This window comes from Mytilus trossulus, chromosome 11 (assembly GCF_036588685.1).
Source record: "Mytilus trossulus isolate FHL-02 chromosome 11, PNRI_Mtr1.1.1.hap1, whole genome shotgun sequence".
Lineage (NCBI taxonomy): Eukaryota > Metazoa > Mollusca > Bivalvia > Mytilida > Mytilidae > Mytilus > Mytilus trossulus.
Window position 1 is genome coordinate 41,116,870 of NC_086383.1, and position 22,481 is coordinate 41,139,350.

Here is a 22,481-nt window from a genome sequence, read left to right on the forward strand (position 1 = left end):
TGCACAGGTGAATATCATAAAAACTTGATAGTAGATGTTTTATGATAATAGCATAAAAATGTAATTATAAGTATTGAATGCTTCTTTTAGTAATTTCATAGGTTTATAAAAGTGTTGACCATGCACACATTTTTAGAATGAAGCACTTTAGCACTTCAAACAAAATGTACTTCGATCAACGTTTTTTTCACTCCAATGAATTTACAAAAAGAAGCATTCACACTTCAATCCGAGATCTACATAAGTAAATAAGAATTTAAGTCATTTCTTCACCGCTGTATTAATAAATGCAGATGTAAATTTAAAAATCAACTGTACTTTCAGAAAATGTCAAAATAGCATTGAAACATTTTCACTTCAAAATGTGAAAACTAAAACTTTTTCACTGCTTATTGTAAATACAGTTCAAAATTTTCTCTGTTAAATGTGAAAAGAATTAAAAGTGTTTTCACTGTGAAATAGAGTAGCCATCTGGATCCCTTTTAATGACTATAGACAAACTTTGACCTTTGGAACTTTCAAGGCCATTAGTTTCATTTTCACTTTTCGTACCATTTTCTGCCTTTTTTAATGCACTTTGACCTTTTGAACTTGCGAGTCCATTAGTTCCATTTTCACATTGAACATCATTTTCCTCTTTCATTAATGCACTTTGACCTGTGACCTCTTCCTGTTTGATGCTGACCCCTTGATCTTTACTCTCGTCCATGTTGTTATTATCTCCCATGACAAAAGCACCCTGTAATTGTTGCATACCTTTATAAACGTCACTGATAAAAGAAGTATCCATGGCCGTTTCATTTTGGTTTTGAGAAAAGCTAGTGTCAGTGGATCCCTCATTTCCATTTTGACCTACAGTAAAACCCCAATGCATCTGTTTCATGTGTTTATTGAGCTCATACTTCCTGACGAAATCTTTTCCACACAATGAGCAGATGTGAGGACGATCCTGAGTGTGAATGCTTTGAACGTGTCTTTTCAGGTGGTCTGAGCGACTGAATCTCTTATGACAAATCTCACATTCGTGGGGTTTAATACCTGTATGAATTGATAGGTGGCGTTTAAGGTGGATATTTTTGGCAAATCCAACACCACATGTCTCACAGGCAAATGGTTTTTCGCCAGTATGGGACCTAATATGAACTTTGAGTACAGCTGGACTTGTAAAAGACTTATTGCAGTATGTACATAGGACAGATTTATCGCCATTGTGTTTTTTCATGTGAGTTTGTAAATTGCCCCTTGTAGAGTATGACTTTCCACAGATATTGCAATTAAAACTTGAGTGACTTTCCATGTGGCTGCCTAACTCATCAGTACTTGGGCAAGTTTTGCCGCAGACTGGGCAAATAAATTTAAGTTCTCGTCCATCGCCAGTGGTACTGGTCACCGTGATTGTAACTTGCTTCTGTGGCACACCTGGACTTTTTGTAGATTCCCGTTCCCTTTTCAATCCTCCAAATGATGGGGTATCAAGCCCCCTAGCCTTCATGTAAGTATCAAAATAACTGTTCCCAGACTTGGAATCGTCTGATGTACTATTTTTAGAATCGTTAAACATTTGGTTATAGGAGTTTACGTCAAACGGTAATTTATTTTTCTCTGTACTTGGTAAGTCCTTTCCATACATAGAGGCCAGATGAGTTTGAACATGTTTCTTCAATTCTTCGGCACTGTCGAAGACCTCGGCACATTCAAAACACATGAGGGGATCAACATTATCTATGTTTGACAAGTCAGAAGTTTTAGGGTTTTCATTACTCGATTGGCTGACACTATTCGAAGCTTCCTCCATCATTTCTGCCAAATCTACAATAGAGAATCAACATTTGAAATGAAACATGAAATAAGGTATGATTGCCTAGGATGCTTCTATCCACCAAGGACCTAAGCGAGCTACTATTTGATTTTTATTGGGGTGATAAACAAAAATGTCCTTTAATTTTTTTTTAGATGTAATCACTGTTCTTCCTTTTATTCAGTCTTCAGCTCCCATTGTTTTTTTTAAAGTTTATTCTGACTTTTTTTTTAACAAAAAAATTGTCATACATGTACAGCTTTTGGTTTTTTTTTGCAAAATGTCTCATCCTGCCCTCTTTTTTTTACTCAAAACTCCTGTCCTGCCTTTCTTTCAAATGTTATTCTTTAACACATGTTAATAACATATTTGTATTTCTTTTATATTTAGTACATAAATTAGTTTTCTCCTTTTGATTGGTTTTAATTTCTCATTTCAGGGTCATTAATAGCTGACAAATTCAGAAAATGCAGTATTGGCTTTGTTCCTTATTGTGCAACCAGAGAGCATGATTATCATTTCAAAATTGCTTGTCCCCACAGGGACTTGAACTTATGACCTCCTCTGTGTTACATGGTTGTGTGTTAACTGACTGAGCTGAAAAAAATACTTTCTTAGCTCAACCCTTACCACTAACTAAATATCTACCACACTTTCTAAGGGAAGCAATCCTGTCACAATTGAAAGCCTTACAGTGATCTAAAGTTGTTAATATCTGTGTCCTTTGGTTTCTTGTGGAGATAGATTTGTCTCATTAGCAATCATACCACATCTTCATTGTATATATTTGATTTTGGCCTGAAGAAGGAACTTACTACATGTATAAGAAACATTTGCCATGCATTTTGAATTTTCTTGTGATAAATATTTCAGCTAAATAAAAATAAACAAGAGCTGGTTCCAAAAAAAAATTAACTTTCATCTAAAGGGACATAACTCTTGTCTTGTACATTTGTATAATTTCATGACCTTCATTTTAAATAACGTAATATAAGAGTGGTGCAATAGTTCAATGAGGTCATCAACACCAATTGATCTTTAGTCAACCAGTGTTACTAGGATTTCCACTAAGTAAGTCCACGAGTTCAGGACTCTTGAAAATATGTCCATCAAGATTGTGAAATTTTGTATAAACTGAAAACAGATATCATCATATAGTTAACTATACAAATAAGGTCAAGGTCAAATTAACCAGCGTAGCTGACATGTATTCCATACCCTTTATAAAATTGATCAATTATTAATTGATCTAAGTGCTTGAGAAATTAATCATACAACAACTCTTAATAATGACAAATGAACCGTGAAAATGAGATCAAGATCGTATAACCCTGCCTGATAAAACATTATACAACCTACAATTATTCATTACACCAAATATATTTGATCAATAGCTTAAAGTATCTCTAAGATGGATGAACCATGAAAAACCGGTCAATGAAAAGAGGGCAAGATCATTAAAACCATATATCATATATAAATCTCCATATAGCCTATTAATTGCTATTTTTAAATTTCTAGCCAAGAAACTAGGTGACCATCCTGGCATTATTTTATTCATTTTGTTTATTCTTTAAAATATAGGGTAGTATGGGTTGATGGCAGAATATGTTTTTCTTTTGCCATGCAAGGAATCTGATGTTCAGTGGTTGTTGTTTGTTGATGTAGTTCATAAGTGTTTCTCATTTCTTGTTTGTAAGTAGATTAGACTGTTGGTTTTCCTGATTGAATGGTTTTAGTCCTCATTTAAACTAGTCATGTTTGGGGCCCTTTATATCTTGCTGGTTGGTGTGAGCCAAGGCTCCGTGTTGAAATGTGCTATGACCTAAAAATGGTTTACTTTTATAAATTGTTATTTGGAAGGATAGTTGTCTCATTGGCACTCATACCACACATCTTTTTATATCCATATATAGCTGCTAATAGCTACAGTTAATACATGGAGAATGTGTCCAATAACTGTCCATGAGACACAGATGATGCCTCTGATTGCATATTTCGGTATAAACATGAAACTAGAGGCTCTAAAGAGCCTGTGTCGCTCACCTTGGTCTATGTGAATATTTAACAAAGGACACAGATGGATTCATGACAAAATTGTTTTTTGGTGATGGTGATGTGTTTGTAGATCTTACTTTACTGAACATTCTTGCTGTGTACAATTATCCCTATCTATAATGATTGGCCCAGTAGTTTCAGTAGGAAATGATAGTAAAAATTGTAAAAATTTACTATAAAGGGCAATAACTCCAAGGGGGGTCAATTGACCATTTTGGTAATATCGACTTATTTTTAGGTCTTACTTTGCTGTAAATTATTGCTGTTTCCAGTTTATCTCTATCTATAATAATATTCAAGATAATAACAAAAAACGGCACAATTTCCTTAAAATTACCAATTCAGGGGCTGCAACGTAACAACCAGTTGTGCAATTCATCTGAAAATTTTGGAGCAGATAGATCTTGACCTGATAAACAATATCAACCCCCCTATCAGATTTGCTCTTAATGTTTGGTTTTTGAGTTATAAGCGGAAAACTGCATTTTACCCCTATGTTCTATTTTTAGCCATGGTGGCCATTTTGGTTGGTTGGCCGAGACACTGGACACAATTTATAAACAAGATACCCCAATGATGATTGTGGCCAAGTTTGATTTTATTTGGCCCAGTAGTTTCAGAGAAGATTTTTGTAAAGGATAACTAAGATTTATGAACTAAAGGCTCTAAAGAGCCTGTGTCGCTCACCTTGGTCTATGTGCATATTAAACAAAGGACACAAATGGATTCATGACAAAATTGTATTTTGGTGATGGTGATGTGTTTGAAGTTCTTGCTTTACTGAACGTTCTTGCTTCTTACAATTATATCTATAATGAACCTTGCCCATTAGTAACAGAGAAAAATATTTGGTAAAAATTTACATAAATTTACTGAATTAATGAAAATTGTTAAAAATTGACTATAAAGGGCAATAACTCCTTAAGGGGTCAATTGACCATTTAGGTCATGTTGACTTATTTGTAGATCTTACTTTGCTGAACATTATTGCTGTTTACAGTTTATCTCTATCTATAATAGTATTCAAGATAATAACCAAAAACGGCAAAATTTCTTTAAAAATTACCAATTGGAGGGCAGCAAGCCAACAACCGATTGTCCAATTCATCTAAAAATTTCAGGGCAGATAGATATTGACCTGATAAACATATTTATCCCGTGTCAAATTTCCTCAAAATGCTTTGGTTTTTGAGTTATAAGCCAAAAACTGCATTTTACCCTATGTTCTATTTTTAACCGTGGCGGCCATCTTGGTTGGTTGACCGGGTCACGCCACACATTTTTAAACTAAATACCCCAAAGATGATTGTGGCCAAGTTTGGATTAATTTGGCTCAGTAGTTTCAGAGGAGAAGATTTTTGTAAAAGATTACTTAGATTTATGAAAAATGGTTAAAAATTGACTATAAAGGGCAATAACTCCTAAAGGGGTCAACTGACCATTTCGGTCATGTTGACTTATTTGTAAATCTAACTTTGCTGAACATTATTACTGTTTACAGTTTATCTCTATCTATAATAATATTCAAAATAATAACCAAAAACAGCAAAATTTCCTCAAAATTACCAATTCAGGGGCAGCAACCCAACAACAGGTTAACCGATTCATCTGAAAATTTCAGGGCAGATAGATCTTGACCTGATAAACATTTTAACCCCATGTCAGATTTCCTCTAAATGCTTTGGTTTTTGAGTTATAAGCCAAAAACTGCATTTCACCCCTATGTTCTATTTTTAGCCGTGGTGGCCATCTTGGTTGGATGACAGGGTCACGCCACACAATTTTTAAACTAGATACCCCAATGATGATTGTGGCCAAGTTTGGTTTGATTTGGCCCAGTAGTTTCAGAGGAGAAGATTTTTGTAAAAGCTAATGCCGGACGACGACGAACGACGGACGCCAAGTGATGAGAAAAGCTCACTTGGCCCTTTGGGCCAGGTGAGCTAAAAATGGTTCAAAATTGACTATAAAGGGCAATAACTCCTAAAGGGGCCAACTGACCATTTTGGTCCTCTTAACTTATTTGTAAATCTCACTTTGCTGAACATTTTTGCTGTTTACAGTTTATCTCTATATATATTAAATAACATTCAAGATAATAACCAAAAACAGCAAAATTTCCTTAAAAATCCAATTCAGGGGCAGCAACCTAATTACCAGTTGACCAATTCATCTGAAAATTTCAGGGCAGATAGATCTTGACCTGATTAACAATTTTTTCTCTTTTCAGATTTGCTCCAAATGCTTCGGTTTTTGAGTTATAAGCCAAAAACTGCATTTTACCCCCTATGTTCTATTTTTAGCCATGGCAGCCATCTTGGTTGGTTGGCGGATTCACCGGACATACTTTTTAAACTAGATACCCTAATGATGATTGTGGCCAAGTTTGATTCTATTTGGCCCAGTAGTTTCAGAGGAGAAGATTTTTGTAAAAGTTAACAACGGACGACAACGATGCTGGACGCCAAGTGATGGGAAAAGCTCACTTGGCCCTTCAGGCCAGGTGAGCTAAAAAGGGAAACTGTTATGGTGATGCTGCATAAATTCAAACTCGGTCTGTGTAAAAGTTTCATAATATTTAGTTGTGCAAAAATAAAGTAAAGGTAGGAAACGGAAACTAATTTAGGGACAGACTCACATGAGATCACTTAATGACCCCGCCATTGTGGTGGGGGCATAAAAATAAACATAAAAAAACCCAAAAAAAACCAACATTTTATAACAACATTGTTTATTTTATTTTAATTTTTTATTTAGTATCTTTTATTCATTGAAACAATGACATACATGTACAATTTTTACAATTGAATTTAAATTGTGATACATAATATCTAAAGGAACACTAACATAATTCATTAACAACATGAACATTAAAAAAAAATAACCATGATTCAAGTACAAAACTAATAACAAAATGTGTTGACTAAAGAATCTGTCTGTAACCTTGTCTCACCATCTACAAATGTTTCAAAGCAAATCACTCAACATTCAGGAAGAATGATCTTTATCTCAACATTTTTGTAAAATTTTGCTTGAATGTCTAATGTAAAAGTGATAATCACTTGCATATAGCATTATAAAGGGACTTAACTCAAAAATAGTAAAAATTGAGGTAACCCAAATTCGAAGTGATATGTGTTTTGTGGTAATAAGCAATTGTATATAAGATTTGTAACATTTAATTAATTTAAGTTAGAGAACGCAAAAATTTTGGAATGTTGATATGGACGGATATTAAAAGGAGGGGGCATAACTTTTTGTCAAATCAATCAAAGTGTTACTGCCGATTTACAATCTTTGAATCCTATTTGGTATATATCTAATACATGGAATATGGAATAAGTATAAATTAAAAACCACACACACAATCACAGGGATTCACTGAATGAAATCACCACAAAGAGTGATTTTTAAATGACTCTTGTAAGTTCCCTAAATCTTGTAGATTACAGCTCTTGAAATCTAACCTTCGAAACTGCAAATTCATTATTATGTGTTGTATACCAATTTTCATTGATTTTGAGGATACAGGGGAACCACAAATTTAAATGTTCAATGAATAACAAATTTCCCATAGGAATATAGGCAGACTTTGCCAAAACTACAAAATTATATATATCCACAAAAACTCTAGTTTTCTTCAATCGACGAAAATAAGTAACCACAAAAATAAAATGTACAACAAGTATTGTTGTGTGTGTATGTGACCAAGACAAATAATGGAAGTTAAAAAATGACAAAGTCCACTTTTTTAATTTGTATCAACATGATCAATGGAGTGGACACTTTAAACACATAAAACATTTCCCTATTTATGTCGACTCCTATCATCATATCTATTGGACATAACTACAACAAATTCCTAAAAATTGTATTATTCAACTTTGCCTACAACCTTTGTACTATTTTTGACTATTTCTCCATCTGTCTGAACTACTGAAGAATTTAAAATGCCTCTTTTAAGGTCACGAACACTATAACTAAATTGTGGAAATTCAGGCTGCAATGATATCGAGTCTGACAAAATGCCATCGCTTATATACAATTGCGGCTGTACTTTAGGGCTTGCTGTCTGCTTCCGCCAAATCCCTTCCCCTAGTGGATTACATTTTTCAATATGTTTTATAAGATGGTCATGGCGATTGAAAGTCTTGCCACAACTTTTACAAGTTTGGATTTCAAGTTTTTCGGGATCATGAGAGTTACGTAAATGTCTTTTCAGACTCTGGGCGTAGTTTGTTTTAAAATCGCAGTAATCACAATGAAAACCGTTCCGTTCATGTACTTTGATGTGTTCCTTATAATGGTGTTTTCTTTTAAACACTTTATTACAAATATCACATTCGAAAGAACTTTTATGAGCACGTAAATGTGAATTCAAATAATCTTTACAGGGGAATATTTTTCCACAAATGTCACATGGAAACTGTTGATTCTTGTGTTGAGATTCATGGACTCGGCGGCCATGCTGGGACCTTAAAACAGCCCCACATATAGAACATTTCCAGAAGTTTCCTGCATGCTGATTCATATGATCTTCGAATTCACAAGTCCGATTAAACCCCTTTCCACATTGTATGCAGTTATAAGGGAATACATTGTTATGTTTGTTCAAATGAAATTTCAGTCCGGTTTTGGAGAAGAACTTTTTGGGACATCCTTCCCATGAGCACTCAAATTTCAGACGACTCCCATCATCTTTTGCTTTTCGTCCTAAAACAACAGTCTGGTCAGGGCTTCCAGCTGCAAACAGTTGAAAACTTCCCTTTGCTTTTAATGACATAAATTTGTCAGCATACATTTGCACCGACTCATCAAAATCCATAGATTCATCCTTGATGGAATTATTTGTACTATTCAAAGAATTATCTCCCTCATAGAGGGACACGCTTTTTTCATGATTTATCTTGCTTTGGTTATTTAATGTGAAATCTTGATCTTCATCGTCAAACACTGGTTCATCTTTGATATGATTAAGTTCAAGGTTTTCACCAATTTCTATGGATTTCTTTATTCTTTCTGTAAATTCACAGTCTTTTTCTTGCATGCTCTTTATTATCCCTGTAAAGAAGAAAAATTTCAAAATAATACCGGAGTACATGTATATTGAAAATCCTAAACTTTATCTAAATTCTGCACATTCGTTTGAAACTATTTACACTGAATTGAATATTTTATACAAATTTATTACTTTCATTTCATAATTTTGAACTCAGTTGAAGAAATATGATATTTAACGATATCAACAGATTTTTAACAGCATGAATTCATGTTTTTCTATTTTCCTATTCCTTACGAAAATCTTTTTAAATAATTTTTTTAAAAGATTTCACTAAAATAATTTCATATTGGTATAAATATCCCACGTCATCTTTCACCTCATTGGTAAATCTTGCAAAAATTAACCCAAATAAATAAAAACTTACCAAACATAACAGTCCAATGACAGCTAACAAAACAAACTGACAAGGTCCCATGGCACTCATCTAATCAGCCAATCAAAACAGCCGATACAAAACTAAAATATCTTTTCCAACAAAAATGTTTATATTTGAATTTTTTGGTATTTAACTTAAAAACTAAAGGTTATCTTATTCTTTGTTAGCGTTAATGTTACTCTGACTTTCATCATTTTAACAATTATCACTGCATTGCAAGACTGACCAATGAGATTGAAAAAACAACAACAATGACAATAATCAAAGTTCATATCAAATATAATAATGTACAATATTTTTTGATTTTTTAATGTATGTTCTCTACGTTAAATATTGCAAAAAAAAAATTCAGCTTAGTGCATATTCTACTGTTACTGTGGTTTCACAATAATAACTAACTCACTTCATACATTGTAATATACGTATTAAAACCTTTTTCTTCAGAATCTAAAGTTTAAATGAGAATTCTTCTTTTAAATTAGACAGCCAGACCTCAAATTACTTTTTTTCAGAAAAAGGCTTTATTTCTGACCCAATTTCACCAAACTATGCAGTCAATTTTTTCTATCTGCATGTGATTTAGCATTGTACATGTAAGTGACATGGAACTTGATCATTGTGATTTGTTTAAGGAATAGAAAATTTAACATGTTTAATTACAAATTTTGATTGGTAACAAAGGGCAGTAACCCTCTTCCATTCTAATTTTCCTCTGCAATGTTATAATACAATTAGTACACATACCCTCTTCTTGTGGGACCTGGTATTCAGCCGGCAAAAATTTCTCTAATTCTTCCTTCAACTTTGGGAATTCTTGAAGTAACTGAAAACAAATACAATGTCATTTGTATGAAAAATGTAAAAATATCTGTTTTCTCTGTTGGCATGTGAGTACCTGCTAGTAGTTCTTTGTTAATTTATGAAGCATTGTCATTTTGCTTAGTTTCCTCTGTTAACTATTATGACAACTGATTCTGACTTCTTTAAAGCTAAGTTTTACTGTGTGTATTGGTGTGTGTTTATTCTACACTGGCTAGAGGTATACGGGGGATGGCGTTGAGTTCTCACAAAAAATGATTAATCCTGCCATAATATTTTTGCACCTTTTCAGAGTCGGGAGCCTCTTATCTTTGTTAGTCTTGTATGTTTTTTTTTATTTTAGTTCATTGATTTGCTGCAGATTTTTAGCACTGCATTAATTTCCATTTTATTTTTATTTATCTTTTTCACCTATTTTGCTTAGTCCAAATAATTATGGAACTCATATGTTCAGTTGGACTTTGAGAGGGAATTGACTGCTTTATTTAAACGTTTAGCTGATCTTTCCTCAAGATGCTTCATTTTCATAGTATAAAATATATTTTTGAACCAAACTCGGTTCATTTTGACTGACCTGAATTTCCGGACAATGTAAAACAATGGTTCCGGAAATTCGGGTTTTACTGAGTTATGTGTAAAAACTATTTTATAATCTCCTAAAAAGAAGTCAAACAAACGTTTTAAAAAATGCAGTCGACATGTTCCCGCCTCAAATGGAATTGTTACTTATATTATTATTTCTGTAGGGATTAATTGGAAATATTTTGCACAAACAAACACTTAAAAGGTTAGAATTATTATATATGCAATTTTTTTAACCTTCAATGAGAATTTGATGGCTAAATTGGGTCTCAAAGTTGAGAGCAAAATATGCTCTCAAAGTCCAACCGAAAATGGCGGCTTCAGCATTATGACGTCGAAGTATAAGACGTCAAAGAAAAAAAATATAATAGCCTTTCAAGACGTCATAATTATTTGGACTACTATTTTGCTCAATTCTATATTTTTAGGCCTATCGTTCTCCATTTTGTAAATCCTATATAGACCCTAGTATACTAAGTAAGTTATCTGATGATTTCATTCATGACACTGCCTTACAATATCTATTGATGTATTTCAGAGTGATTCAAAAACAATTACCATCAAGAGCAATTTTTGACTGTCTCATGTGTATGGACTGTATCATGACAACCATTTTATTAAGTACCTTATATCCAAGCAGCTGTCTATCATCTACACTATAGATAACCCAACACTTGACACCCTGTAAGATTTTCTCATCCTCTATTTCCATATCATTTAGTCGTTTAAGATGACCAATCATTTCTCTGACAGGAAGCTCCAAAAATATCTCTTCTTCCAAAATCTGCAAAAGAAAATATTGGCATAGAAATCATTCATGATAAAAACATGATAAACAGAACAAGTTCTGCTTTTTTTTGGAAACTAAAAATTCCAAGAATTATTTTTTGCTTTACCAAAATATACCAGATGAAGTGATAGAAATAACGATAGATCTGGTTGCCATGGTAACTGATTTCTTATCTTTTGTTTCAAAACAGTTTTGTTCTACAAATATTACTGCTTACCCTTCCAGAGTACCTTATGTCACCCCTGATTCTTAATGGGATTCATGTTGCTAAGCTGTGTTTTGTGTGCTATTGTTTTGTTATTATAAGATTTTTGTATAGACTTTGACTGTTTTGAAATCTTTGCATCTCTTTCCAAAATTACATGTATGTTAGATCCATTTAATATCATCCCCCCCCCCCCTTGAAAACAAATAAGCACTGTTAAAGTCAATGTTCTGTTCGAATTGTGACTGTTAAAGTTGCGTTTGTACGTCCAACTAACCCCCCTTGGAAATTCTCTCAAGTTCTGGATTCAACACGTGATGTGTCATGACTCTGACTATTTTGCTTCAATTTTGATATTCAGAAATAATTACAAAACAAAGCATTTCATATACATTTGTACTATGTACATTTCATATTTTTAATACAATGTACATTAGCAAAACATATTTCAAGCTCTTAAAATATATTTTGATCAATATAAAAAATAAATTTTATATATGCATATTGGATTATAAAATTTGTTTCAATAAAAAAACAAGAGGCTCTCAAGAGCCTGAATCGCTCACCTTAATTCTTTTGGTTAAATCTCTCATCAATGATTATTTTGGCTTTTCAATTTATTTAAAAGTTCTTTGGATCGTCCTATTTTCTTCAAAAGCAAAAAAAAATAAATCATTTCTCCTATGTTCTATTTTAGCCATAGGAGCTATGTTTCTTTACATACAAGGAAATAAAATATAAAATTTATACTAAATACTCTGAAACTCATTTAGCATAAGTTTGGCTTAAATTGATACAGCAGTTTCAAAGGAGAAGATTTTTTAAAGTAAGTCAACATGATGAACAAATTGTGAAAAAAGTCTTTAAAGGGCAATAACTCCTTAAGGGGTCAATTGACAATTTTGGTCATGTTGACTTATTTGTAGATCTTACTTTGCTGAACATTATTGCTGTTTACAGTTTATCTCTATCTATAATAATATTCAAGATAATAACCAAAAACAGCAAAATTTCCTTAAAATTACCAATTCAGGGGCAGCAACCCAACAACAGGTTGTCTGATTCATCTGAAAATTTCAGGGCAGATAGATCTTGACCTGATAAACAATATTACCCCCTGTCAGATTTGCTCTAAATGCTTTGGTTTTTGAGTTATAAGCCAAAAACTGCATTTGATCCCTATGTTCTATTTTTAGCAATGGCGACCATGTTTGTTGATAGATCAAAACTTCGGATACAATTTATAAACTAGATACCCTAAGGAACATTCAGTTAAAGTTTGGAAGTATTTGGCCCAGCAGTTTCAGAGGAGAAGATTTTTGTAAAAGATAACTAAGATTTACGAAAAATGGTTAAAAATTTACTATAAAGGGCAATAACTCCTAAAGGGGTAACTGACCATTTCGGTCATGTTGACTTATTTGTAAATCTTACTTTGCTGAACATTATTGCTGTTTACAGTTTATGTCTATCTATAATATTATTCAAGATAATAACCAAAAACAGCAAAATTTCCTTAAAATTACCAATTCAGGGGCAGCAACCCAACAACGGGTTGTCTGATTCATCTGAAAATTTCAGGGCAGATAGATCTTGACCTGATAAACAATATTACCCCCTGTCAGATTTGCTCTAAATGCTTTGGTTTTTGAGTTATAAGTCAAAAACTGCATTTGACCCCTATGTTCTATTTTTAGCAATGGCGACCATGTTTGTTGATAGATCAAAACTTCGGATACAATTTATAAACTAGATACCCTAAGGAACATTCCGTTAAAGTTTGGAAGTATTTGGCCCAGTAGTTTCAGAGGAGAAGATTTTTGAAATAGTTTACGACGACGACAGACGACAAGTGATGGCATAAGCTCACATGGCTATGCCAGGTGAGCTAACAATGGGATATAATTCAATTCAAACACTAATCATTGCTAATCGGCTTTCCTCACATTTCCATATTACTTAATTATTGTAAACATGTAATCCTTGCTAATTTTTTTTAATTTTTTTTTAGTTGATTTGTTGTGAAGAACCTTTTTTCTAGTAAGTTAAAAAGTCTGATTTGAAATCAGACTTTCAATAATACTAATTATAGCAACATGAAAATTTATACAGAAGTTTTTTTGTTTTTTTTATCAATTTCTCTATTGAGCTTTGAGAAAAAATTTATCTAGTGTTTCCGGCCGTGTTTCCTTACTTAGGCCACACTTAAAAAAAAATCAGTTTGCCCAAACCCTACCCAAAGGTTGTGACAGTGGCTAGGTAGGGAGGCATTTACTTTTTTTTTTCCAAAAAAAGAAATTGAAGTATCAGATGTTTATTAGTCTTCATGCCTATTTAATTAAAAAAAAACTTCTTCAAATCAGGACAATAAAAGAATTTGAGTAGGCAGCTTTTTTCTGGGTAGGTAGCGTTTGGGCAAACAAACCTATTATTTATTATATATGGCCCTATCAATGCTTTTACTAGACCCTATGCCATTACAAATGTATACTACATGTATGTACCTGATCAAAGTTAGTTTTAATGTACTCAGTGCTTTCTTTCAGTAATCCTGAACACAAACATTTAGCGGCCACTCTGTGAATACGTAAACAGTTCTCAAGCTGTAACTGGGATGATAGAAAATCACAACACAAGTTCTGGATTTCCTCGACTTGTAATAAACATGCCGCAGGTAGGAGAGTCCACACAGTCACATCGTCCACAGACACGGCAGACGTGTAGAAAAATTCAATTATATTCTGTACAGCATGGCCATCTAAACCATCAATTCTTAATTCTCGTAGACTTGTGTCGGTTTTGTATTTATTTTCAACTAAACTTTTAAAATATGGTGTGCTGACAGACAAAATTAATTTGTGCGCTGGAATTAATGTGTTTCCACAGTTTAATATGATGTCACAAAGTTCTTGTCTTTTCCGTAATTGATTGATTGCACCGATAAGAAGATGGGCGTGGTTTACTGACGTGTAGTGCAATGAGTTCTCCATGGTTGCTATGGTTCTGGGTGGTGACAGGAAGTTTACAAATCTGTTCTACATTTTCAATCTGAGGAAAAAAGAATTATACATTTAATATTATGAAATTTTATATGTTCAAATGAAAATAAAGGAAGTAATATATTTATATACATTTGTACTACCTGTTGGTGACCTTCTGCTGTTGTTTTTTATTTGGTCGGGTTGTTGTCTCTTTGACATATTCCCCATTTCCATTCTCAATTTTACAATATAAATAAATAAAAATATACTGTAGCAAACGTTTACATCAAATTAATTCACAATAAATATACACATGTTAAGAAAATCATACCTGCCAACTTTTCAAAATGCCCATGGGGGTTTTGCTTGCAAGAATTGTAAAATTAATTGTTTTGTTTAAAATTATGGACAAAATTGCTCTTTCAAAATTTCAATTTGGGAACCTCCATGGGGGAAATTCCCCACAAATAGTGACAGTTGGCAGGTATGACTTAGATGTGGTATGATTGTCAAAGAGACTAACATAGAAGTTATCAACTGTACATGTAGGTCAACATAAAACGTTAATGACAGCTGTAAAAGAGGTATTTTCACCATGTTCACTTAATGCTGAAATAAAGATGTCCACTAAAATGTATGTTTTGCCAGAAAATGATTTTTTTTTATAGAGAATGTAAATGCTTCTTTACACTTGTACATGTATATTAATAATTTCAGTATGTTCAAATCATATATATGGTCATTAAACATAAACATACATTTTGTATATGTGACTGACCACACTTTAGAAGAAGAGGCACAGGCACTTGTCTCAGAAAAAACAATTTCCTATATACCTTATTATAACACAAGGTACTTAACTTGCATTTTAGAAAAATGTTGGGTGGTGACGAAGTTCTGTTATATGCCGCTTTATAGGCTGTTAATCCCACTAAAGCTTGTTTTATCGTAAATCTAAATTGATTTATCTTTACAATGGTGTATAACATGCCTACATTTATTATCGGAATCATCCGTAGCAATCCTACCAAAGTATGTCAATCGTTATAATTTTGCAAACCGCTGAAGAATTGGCAATAAACGCGTCATGCTCCTTGTATATCTCGGTTTCCGATTGGTCAATTCTATGGGGAAGTCTAAATGATTCTCGGAGTTATCTGATCTTGTTTCATTTCATACGTAAAGTCAAGAGAGAGTCTGAAAGACATTGACGTCATGGGAAAATTTGTAACTTATTAGACATACCACAAACAACACTTGTTAGATTTTTTCACGTATATCATACAATTTTACTAACTGTTTGATAAGTTCTATTTATACGAAAACTCACAGGTTTTTTTAAAACGATTTTTATAATAAATCATTTACTGCGGCCGTTTATTGCCAATTCTTCAGTGGTTTGCAAAATTATTACGATTGACATACTTTGGTAGGATTGCTACGCATGATTCCGACAACAAATGTAGGCATGTTATACACCATTGTATAGATAAATCATTTTAGATTTACGATATAACAAGCTTTAGTGGGGTTGACAGCCTATAAAGTGGCATATAACGGAACTTTGTCACCACCTAACATTTTTCTAAAATGCAAGTTAAGTACCTTGTGTTATAATAAGGTATATAGGAATTTTTTTTCTGAGACAAGTGCCTGTGAGAAGAGGCTCAAAATCAGAAGCATTTGTTATAATATATTCATGTAACGTAAGGATACCCAATTGCACTTATTTTGACAGATTTTTAACCTAAGTTTTTTTATGCTTCAGACAAAAGTTTCCATTATGTGTTAAATTTTTGTAGATCTAGCTATAGATGTATCATTATTTACTATATGGTTTCACCAATTTTATTTTGAATACATATGGAATCATAGAAAAATTGGTCTTAACTGACCTCCAAACCATCAATGATTCTGTAATGAGAAGTACCCAAATTGCATCCACGCCTAAATTTGCATCGTCAAAAGTCTAAAAACTTAAATTATTTTGAACAATTGGATATTAGTCAATTGCTTACTCTTCATTTTTCATGTTTTTTTAAGAAATCGATACTTGTACTCATTTTTTAAGAAATGGATACTTGTAACATATTGTATTTGCTAATTTAAAAAGATGATGTTTTGATGACATCGCATGGCGACAAATTCCTACATTTTACTTTTTCAGTAAACACATCTGTTGATATATACTGTAAAAGTTTTGTGTACATCTAAATATTTTTACCTTCATACAATGTATGTATGTTGAGAGACAATCATAGAATCGAATCATAGAGATACAAACTGTTTATTCTCTATGGAATCTTGTAAGATTTCCGCTGCTGTTTTTGCTAAATAGGTGCAATTTGGGTACTCTGACAAGTGCAATTGATATACATTGTAACAAGAATGTGTCCTAAGTACACCAATGCCAAAAGGAACATGTGTACTAAGTTTCAAGTTGATTGGACTTCAACTGCATCAAAAACTACCTTGACCAAAAACTTTAACCTAAAGCAGGAGAACAGACTGACAGTAGAACGAACGAACGCACCGACCAGAAAACATAATGCCCATAAATGGGTGAAAAAAATAATTCTGACAACTGCATGCTTTCTAAACTTGCCATGCATGCCTTTCTTTTTGCTTTTTTTAGAGGGGGGGGGGGGGGGTAAAATTTTGTTTCTCTTGCCTGTGCAGAACTATTAAATTCAAACATTCTACTATATTAATGCTTGGAACAGTATATCTAACTAATATATATGTTCCTGATTAATGCCATTCTTGAAATTATTATGTAACAAATATCAGTCCCCCCCCCCCCCCCCCCCGCCCCCTAAATGAAAAGTTCTGGATCCGCCACTTGTAGAGAAATTGTCAACCCTTAACCATACCTATTGAAAGAGAGTAAATGGTTATATTAACAGACATACTAAAAGTTTCTGAAAATATACATTTATTAAATTACCTTTCTTTTGAAGTTGAACAAAGTATATGTTCACAGGTAGGTCACATATTAGATCACTATTTTATTCATAAATAACTTTTCATGTAAAAAATCATAAATTTCTATTTTTTCTTTCAACCAAACCTAATAAATACTTCCCTGACAGTCAGTGTCATGTGGAACAGACCAGGGGTTAATTACTAGCACGTTTATTGACAATTATCAATCAATTAGTATTGATTAATTAGATTACAACAACCTGTTGTTTATTACACCTGTCACAATCAGCTGTTAAAGGTCTCATGTGACGTAACAGGTGTGTATTGCAATGTTACAATTCGAAAACTTCTCCCCAAACAGCTTTTCGTCCCCAAAATGGAAGAGACTAAATATTTCCCTTCGTAATCAATATTTCCCCGTTCAAAAGGACAAAGAGGGACGCGTGTATGCAAAAAATACAATTTATTATCTTTTTTTATTTGTTTCGGTATATTTTAAAACGTCCATTTTTATGAACTGAAACTTACCAACGTGTCAAAACTTCAGACATGGCGGATCGTAAGTGGGAAAAGAGAACACAAAAACCCACCCACCTGCAATGGGAGGGAACTTTACCGGAAATGCCTCGTTGTATGGAGGATATCCTATTTGTGAACTACGTCACCAATATGTGTGCAATGTGGACAATACAACTAAAGAATATCTTATCTTTATGATAACTATTACTAATTGAAGTAGTAATCCCAAATTGAAGTGAAAACTCTTGAACAAATCAAACAACCACATATCAAGTAATAAATATATTGATCTGAACTTTAAGTTATTTCTTTAGTCAAAACGAAAGTAGTGAAACCGAAAGTAGATCATTCGTTTTTTACGAGCACCTGTTTCCACGTCATAACAAAAAGTTCGCAAATTCTTGAAAAAGAAAGGGAATATATAACAAAGAGTCAATGCTCATACTTTTTTGGTATTTTTTAATTTCTTCTATGCGGGCTTCCTTAAAGCAAGGATTTGTATAGTCTAACTATACAAATCCTTGCTTAAATTAAGTTGTTAAATGTATTTTCAATTTCTTCTATCCCTTTATCAAACTTAAGTTGGGTACGTATTCTTTTTGCCGCAAAAATTTTGCAAGAGTGAACTGATTATAACATTGTTTATTCGATCAGTCTCGTCTGTATTTTTCAAGTTTTACTATTGAAATTGTCATCAATTTTTGTTCGTTGTTTTTTATTTGAAAACATTCTCTCCCTCAATTTGTCGGTTTAAAAAAAAACATTCAAAAGTTTTTCTTGATATTTATAAAACGGCCTCATTTTTCTATAGAAACTCAGCGGTTATAAAGTCATAATTAGATCAGGCCTGTTTTTTTCATTTTGTATGAAACAACTGGCTGATTACCAGTATTTTAATAAAATATATATCGAGTCAATTCGAAGTCCAAGAAAGTGCAAAGAAATAGCTAAATAGCCACTGGCATCATCATCATTATGACTATACGTAAACATGGTAAATAAATTAGTTCACAATCATGACAACAATCAAAAACAAATAATTCAGTGCTAGAAAAAAAACTAAGACCCCGTTTACACTGATCGATCTTTGGTCCGGTGTAAACGGGTAATTAAGATAGATCTTTAATCGGTCTTAAAAAGTCCTCTAGGGGTGGTTTTCAAAAGATCGATATTTTTTTTTGGTGTAAACGCTTAGATCGATTGCAACCGATCTTTTCAAGTTCAGGTGTTTGTTATATTAAGATAGGAAAATAAAGGTCAGACCGGTTCTTTTTATGTTGTACTAACTTACTGTAAACGCACTGTATTAAATAAGATCGATCTCGATCGATCTTGCTTGTGCGATGTAAACACGAACAGGGTTGCGTTCAATATTGTAGCGGCTACGCTGACGTTAACGAGCTATGAAATTTAATTCATAATGAATTAGTAAGGGTTTTTCCAAATTTCTGACTAGATCTTAAAAATATTTTGAACAACTTTCATAAAACAATGGTGAATTGTTTATATATATATATTGACATTCATATAAACCCCTTTCGATTTTTCTGGTTTTACGTTTTAGTGTTTTTTGGACTTTATTCATAAAAAGGAGGATACAACCATGTTTTAAAAGTATTTCGGAAAACAACTCAAAACGCTTTTAGCATGCAGTTATCATGAAACTTTGTTGACTTGTTAAAATCTACACTGAACAATTTGAAGCTATAATTCCTTCAAATATAAATTTCTGATATGACTTTGAGGAGTTATGGAACATTATAACTTTGAAAAATTGTCAAAAGCTGTCCAGATGCATGGCGACGGACGTATCACGCACTCATGGCGCAGCTATTTATTTCATATAAACATATAATATAATTATTAACCAAGGTTATTTTAAAGTCTCATTGTATCGTAATTGTGTATGATAATTTTATGTATCTATGCTAATTTATAGATATAAGAAGATGAGGTATGAATGCCAGTGAGACAACTCTCCATCCACGTCTCAATTTATAAAAGTAATCCATCATAGGTCAAAGTACGGTCGAACAGCAAGCTTTAAAAAGCTCCAAAAAATTGTATAACCATTCAAACGGAAAAAAACAAACGGTCTAATCTTTAAAAAAAAAAAACCCTTATGAACCACATAAACAGACGACAGCCGAACATCAGATTCCTGACTTACACAGGCAAAATTTCCTCACGTGAATTTCACATGAATCCCACATGAAATTCACGTGAAAAATTTCACGTGAGATTCACCTCAAACGAGCTTATACATGTAACTCACATGAAATTTTTCATGTGAATTTCACGTGAATTGAGATTCACGTGATTCTCACGTGAAAAATTTCACATGAATTTCACGTCATCTTTTAAAATAAAATGTTGGTTTTTTTCATGATTTTACTTGAATTTAAAAATTTAGATGTTGTTTGAATTACTTTGTTTTAAAAATTCATGTGAATTTCACGTGATCAAATTTCATGTAATTTTCATGTGAAGTTCACGTGAATTTCACATGAGATTCATATGAAACTCACATAAACTGATTTCACATGAGTTAATTTCACGTATAAGCTCGTTTGAGGTGAAATTCACGCGAATTTCACGTGAGATTCACATGAATTTAAATTCACGTGAAATTGATGTGAATGAAAATTGCCTGTGCAGGACAGGTGCAAACAAATTTAAAGCAGCAGGTTTTAACACTTTGATATGCATCAAACCTTCACCTTTATCTTAACATATAGTCTAATATTACAACATAGAAAGACACACTATAAAATATCATTTGAAATGGCTTAACTCAATCAAAAGAAGGAGTAACACAAATGAATTGCTCTGTTTCCTTATACTGCGACTGGCGTGTATTCTCTATATGGCCCTTGTGAGTCCTTAATTGGTAATAAAATATATCTCATCTTATCTTATCTTATATACTAGTAATCAAAATTTTATTATTTTTCAATATTTTAGCATAAAAAAGCTCGGCTTTTTGCTATTTTTTCAAAAACATTTTGTTACAGAATGGAAAACTCTATGTTCACTTTTATCTGGATAAAATCCTCCATAATAAGCTTTATTTGTTTTGATACAGTCAGAAAGAGTTTAAATATGTGTAGCCTTTTTGTTGTGACAAGATATTTTTCTTTTTAAGTATTTTAAGTAAATAAACATGAATCAATGTTTTCTGCAAGGAATTCAGGACTTTACGTAGACCAGGACGATTTCGAGACTCGTCAGCACGATTTTTTAATTATGACCCCGACTTTGAATCTCGTGCACACAACATTTTAAAATTGGTACGAACAATTTTAAAAAACTAGTGCCAGAGGGTTTTTCTTGGGGGAATAGTTATATATATATATATATTTTATTTAGAAAACTACCCCTTTACATCGGGGGCACCAGTTATCAGGGTAGAAGTGATGGTGCGTCTATACTATATTATTTACAATTATATACATTATAGTTAATGGTTTCATTCTAAAATGTCTTTGAAACAATAACATACATGGCTCATTAATAAGACAAAAATAGAGATTTCTAAAATACATAATCATAATAAAAAAAAGACAATTTATAGAATGTTAAAATATACATGTAATTTAAAACACTCATAGACAAATATGAACATGCAGCATGTATAACGCATAAAAACTAAGATCAATATATAATAGTACATACGAGTAAGTAACTCAAAGGTTATTTTGGTTCAACCATAGTTTGACGTAATCTAAATAATTCTAAGAGATACATTCTTCCATAAACATCATAAAATGAACCAATTTCATCGTTAAAAGCATAACCAATATCGCCAACTAAAAATAATACTTGTGCACGTGGCGACAGTTCCAGAAAACTTACATTTCTATTATTAAAAGAGGCAAATAAGGTGAAAAATTTAGACCTGGTTTGTTCAAGAGATGTACACCCGAGCAGAAAATGTTCTAAATCTTCTGACTCCCCTGAATCACAAATAGGACAAAGGTTGTCTTCGGACATATGCATTCTAAAAAGAGACTGCTTTAATGGCAAATAATTTGTTCTTGCGAGCAGTTTAAGACGAGATGAATTAAAATCGCTCATGTCCTCTAAGTATAACTGGCTACCTGTCTTAATATAGCAGTGCTGATACAAATCAAGGCTACTTTTAGTAGAAACATCAATAATTAAACTTTCCCTTATGGCATTACCATACTGACAGTTGAAATTATCAGACCCAATACTTTCCGTGTAGGTGTTCATCTCTTGAACATATTTCCAGACACTTTCGTTTAATTGAACCATTTCACTAAAGACTCGCTTGCACAGTCTATCGTCTGGTAGGTTAGTGAACCTTTTAAAGTACGCAACTTTTTGGTGGGTGATAAATGCA

At 32.7% G+C, this 22,481-nt stretch overlaps 1 protein-coding gene across 3 annotated transcripts; it reads right to left on the reverse strand.

Moving 5' to 3' along the window:
* Nucleotides 1-445: 445 nt before the first annotated feature.
* Nucleotides 446-18,237, reverse strand: LOC134691112 (zinc finger and BTB domain-containing protein 17-like). 3 transcript variants are annotated; one of them, XM_063551363.1, is made up of 5 exons: nt 18,125-18,237; nt 14,195-14,738; nt 11,321-11,479; nt 10,039-10,117; nt 446-1,809 (listed from the first exon to the last, which is right to left on the reverse strand). In XM_063551363.1, the coding sequence occupies exons 2-5, from the start codon at nt 14,678-14,680 to the stop codon at nt 449-451; spliced, it is 2,085 nt and encodes a 694-aa protein (XP_063407433.1). In that variant the 5' UTR covers nt 14,681-14,738; nt 18,125-18,237; the 3' UTR covers nt 446-448. The 3 variants fall into 3 exon arrangements, with proteins under 3 accessions (XP_063407433.1, XP_063407434.1, XP_063407435.1); XM_063551364.1 differs by lacking the exon at nt 18,125-18,237 and adding an exon at nt 17,857-18,098; XM_063551365.1 differs by lacking the exon at nt 446-1,809 and adding an exon at nt 7,722-8,917.
* Between the last annotated feature and the right edge of the window lie 4,244 nt (nt 18,238-22,481).